The 4,147-nt window shown below is 47.3% G+C and overlaps 1 protein-coding gene across 1 annotated transcript; it reads left to right on the top strand.

Annotated features, from left to right (window-relative positions):
• The first annotated feature begins 801 nt into the window (after positions 1–801).
• Positions 802–3,676, top strand: LOC124681973 (pentatricopeptide repeat-containing protein At4g14050, mitochondrial-like). The gene has a single exon (XM_047216742.1). It carries the CDS (start codon positions 820–822, stop codon positions 3,184–3,186), a length of 2,367 nt encoding a protein of 788 aa, XP_047072698.1. The 5' UTR covers positions 802–819; the 3' UTR covers positions 3,187–3,676.
• Positions 3,677–4,147: the final 471 nt, after the last annotated feature.

Raw genomic sequence — 4,147 nt, 5'->3', positions numbered from 1 at the left:
TGGCATGGGGGGCAGTATATTTCCAGTCGTGTGCTCCCCAAGCGGCGTTTCTCGGGGAAAAAGAGGATGGCCCGCGGAGTCCGGACGAAAGAGGAGACACGTGGACGTGGACGGTTGGTTTTGCTCCATCCGGAGTCCCCGAGCGCTCCCGGGGGGCCGGGGATGGCGTGGGATCGCCGGATGAATTTAGGCCCAAATCCGGACGAAATCGAGGAACCGGGGGCGCGATTGGGCCGGATTTCGCCGTCCGGATGTAAAAAACGGCTCGTGGGGCTTCTCGGGAGACGAGTGGAGATGCTCTAAGTGCCTTTCTTCCCATGACACGTGGGCCCGTACAAATGCACATAATCCCACCCGTTAATCCCCACAATTCGCCGTTTCCGACCTTTCATGTTGTTCCCCACCAAATGGAGCAGACCCACTTCGCGCTGCCTGCTCCTCCGCCGCCACCTCGCGGCCGCGGCGGCCGCCGCCGCAAAGGCGGCTCCGCTCCCCGTGAGGCGAGTCCGCCGCGTGTTCGACAAGAGCGCGCGCAGCGACCGTATCCAGGAGCTTGCCCGACTCGGCCGCTTGAGGGAGGCCAGGGAGGTGTTCGACACCATGCCACGCCGCAGCATCTTCGACTGGAACACCATGATCTCCGCCTACTGCAACGGCGGAATGCTCGAGGACGCGAGAGACCTCGCGGACGCCATCTCCGGAGGGAACGTGCGCACGAGCACCATCCTGCTGTCAGGCTACGCGCGCCTCGGCCGCGTGCTCGACGCTCGCAGGGTGTTTGACGGAATGCTCGAGCGGAACATCATCGCCTGGAACGCAATGGTCAGCTGCTATGTGCGGAACGGGGACATCACCATGGCGCGCAGGCTGTTCGATTCGATGCCGAGCAGGGATGTCTCTTCATGGAACTCGATGCTCACTGGGTACTGCCACATCCGGCAGATGGTGGATGCATGGCGTCTGTTCGAGCATATGCCGGAGCGCAACTTGGTTTCTTGGACGGTCATGATTTCTGGGTATGCTAGAACCGAGCAGCATCGCAAGGCTTGGGACATCTTCCGCATGATGCACCGTGAAGGTTTGTCGCCAGACCAGTCCAACTTTGCGTCCGTGCTTTTAGCTGTGGTGGGTCTTCGGGATCTTGCTGTTCTAGAGGGTCTCCGCCCTCTAGCCCTCAAGACAGGCTTTGAGAGTGATGTGGTCGTTGGGACATCGATACTAAATGCATATACTAGGGATGCACTTGACGTTGCAATCAAGTTCTTTGAGGGTATGCCAGAGAGGAATGAGTACACATGGTCAACCATGATCGCTGCACTATCTTATGATGGTCGAATCGATGCTGCTATTGCAATCTACAAGAGAGACCCTGTAAAATCCATTCCATGTCAAACCGCGCTGCTCACAGGCTTAGCTCGATCTGGAAGGATTACTGATGCAAGGATTTTATTTGAGCAGATTCCAGATCCTGGTGTTGTGTCCTGGAACGCCATGATTACTGGCTATATGCAGAATAAAATGGTTGATGAGGCAAAGGAGCTGTTCGATAGGATGCCTTTTAGGAACACGATATCTTGGGCTGGAATGATTGCAGGGTATGCACAGAATGGAAGGAGTGAAGAAGCTTTGGATTTACTCCAAGCGCTCCACAGGAATGGGATGTTACCTAGCCTATCAAGTTTGACTAGCAGCTTCTTCGCTTGTTCAAACATTGGAGTTCTTGAGACAGGAAGACAGGTGCATTCACTTGCTGTTAAGGTCGGCTGCCAGTTCAGTAGCTATGTATGTAATGCTCTCGTTACTATGTATGGTAAGTGCGGAAACTTGGAGTATGTGAGACAAGTCTTTGATGGAATGAAAGTGAAAGACACCGTGTCTTGGAACTCCTTTATTTCGGCACTTGTACACAATAATATGATGGAGGATGCAAGACATGTATTTGACAACATGCTTAGTCGGGATGTTGTCTCTTGGACCACGATGATATCTGCATATGCACAGGCTGAACGGGGAGATGAAGCAGTGGAGTTTTTCAAAACGATGTTACATGAGCATGAACTACCAAATTCACAAATATTGACTATACTTGTCAGTGTTTGTGGAAGTGTTGGTGCTTCTAAGCTTGGGCAACAAATCCACACAGTAGCTATTAAGCATGGAATGGATTCAGAACTTATAGTGGCTAATGCTCTCATGTCAATGTATTTCAAGTGTGGTTCTGCAGATTCACATAAGGTTTTCAATTCAATGGATGAACGGGACATATTTACATGGAATACCTTCATTACAGGCTGTGCACAGCATGGCCTTGGAAGACAAGCCATCAATATGTATAAGCATATGGAATCCGCAGGGGTTTTGCCAAATGAGGTCACTTTTGTGGGGCTTCTAAATGCATGCAGCCATGCTGGTTTCGTAAATGAAGGTTGGCAATTTTTCAAGTCAATGAGCAGGGATTATGGAATAACTCCTCTGCTGGAACACTATGCATGCATGGTGGATCTACTTGGGCGAACTGGTGATGTGCAAGGAGCTGAACAATTTATTTATGATATGCCTATTGAGCCAGATGCAGTAATTTGGAGTGCTCTTCTTGGGGCATGCAAGATTCACAAGAATGCAGAAGTTGGTAGAAGGGCTGCTGAGAAACTCTTCGCTACTGAGCCATCAAATGCTGGAAACTATGTCATGCTATCAAATATATATTCTTCTCTCGGTATGTGGGTGGAAGTCGCAGAGGTACGTAGAATTATGAAACAACAAGGTGTCACAAAAGAGCCTGGTTGTAGCTGGATGCAGATAAGGAACAAAGTGCACTCTTTTATCACTGGAGATAAACAACATGAGCAAATCAAAGAGATAGAATCTACCCTCCGGGATTTGTACACTTTGTTAAGGACTACAGGCTACGTGCCTGACACTGGATTTGTTCTCCATGACATCGATGAAGAGCAGAAGCAGAGTTCCCTTCTCTACCACAGTGAGAAGCTTGCCGTTGCTTATGGCCTTCTTGTTACACCCAAGGGCATGCCTATACAGATAATGAAGAACCTTCGAATATGTGGTGACTGTCACACTTTCTTTAAGTTTGTATCACATGTCACCAAGAGACATATAGACATTAGGGATGGAAATCGGTTTCATCATTTTAGGAATGGTAGTTGTTCATGTGGTGACTTTTGGTGATACAATGTTTTTAATTCTCTATAAGCATCAAAGCAGATACATTCGGATGATTCCAGATGAGATGTTGGATTGCTATTCATAAGTTCTTGTTGAGTTAGAACACAAATTAGAGAAGAGTATGCTGACTGACCATGACGCTATGATGTGCCCTGTCATGGGCTCTTAAGTGCAATAGTGAGATGACGAACAGTCTGTTAGCTCTGGTGAGTGCATGGATTGCCTTCTGGTGAGTGCAAAAAATACATGATTATCCACTTCACTTGACACTTTTATGGTAATTGCCAGTCTATTCAACAGAACCACTGTCATCATTTTGCATGGTAGCTTAACGGGAAGAAACAATGGGAGGATGGATAGGTGCAGCTGAAAGCCATCCACAACACCTCATTGCTTATGCAAGAACACAGTATTGCATGCGAGATAAACTATCAATGTATATAAACTATCAAGTTGACACTTAGCAGCCTACATGTCAATGCTGATGGAAAGAGCCATTTCCTATTTCTGCCTAATGTCCGTCAGCATGTTCTCTTAGCATGTGTTCTTGGTTATGGCCAAGTCTTAGGCGTGTACATTATTCTTTCTATTCTATGAAATGCAATGCTATGCAAATCTTTTGTGCATTCTCAGGAAACAATCTTATGGCTTGACAAAAGGACGACAAAACTGGCATGGAATTTATACCTGTTCTTAGGTTGACACTTGGATAAGACATACTCTGTACAAATGAAACAATTAGAGATGTAACTAACATGTAGGAACAACCTTTGGCTGCAATTTTTGTCAGTTTACAGGGATAAGTCTGTTGAAGATTTATTTAAGGCATTTACGTATTGCATCCACGAAGCATATCGTGGATTGGAAGTGTGGAGTTCATAATACAGCAAAACTTTCCGGTAACCCGCACTTCGTTTGGTTTTGTCATGTCAACCATAATGTTTTTCTAAACTGTGAGGTTAAG

The sequence above is a fragment of the Lolium rigidum genome, unplaced genomic scaffold (genome assembly GCF_022539505.1).
Source record: "Lolium rigidum isolate FL_2022 unplaced genomic scaffold, APGP_CSIRO_Lrig_0.1 contig_63688_1, whole genome shotgun sequence".
In the NCBI taxonomy this organism is placed as follows: domain Eukaryota; kingdom Viridiplantae; phylum Streptophyta; class Magnoliopsida; order Poales; family Poaceae; genus Lolium; species Lolium rigidum.
Note: the sequence above shows the minus strand (reverse complement) of the source record. Positions and strands in the feature narration are given on the sequence as shown.

Bases quoted from the DNA above. Each gene is read 5' to 3' on its own strand.
- LOC124681973 (XM_047216742.1), top strand. From the start codon at position 820: ATGGTCAGCTGCTATGTGCGGAACGGGGACATCACCATGGCGCGCAGG.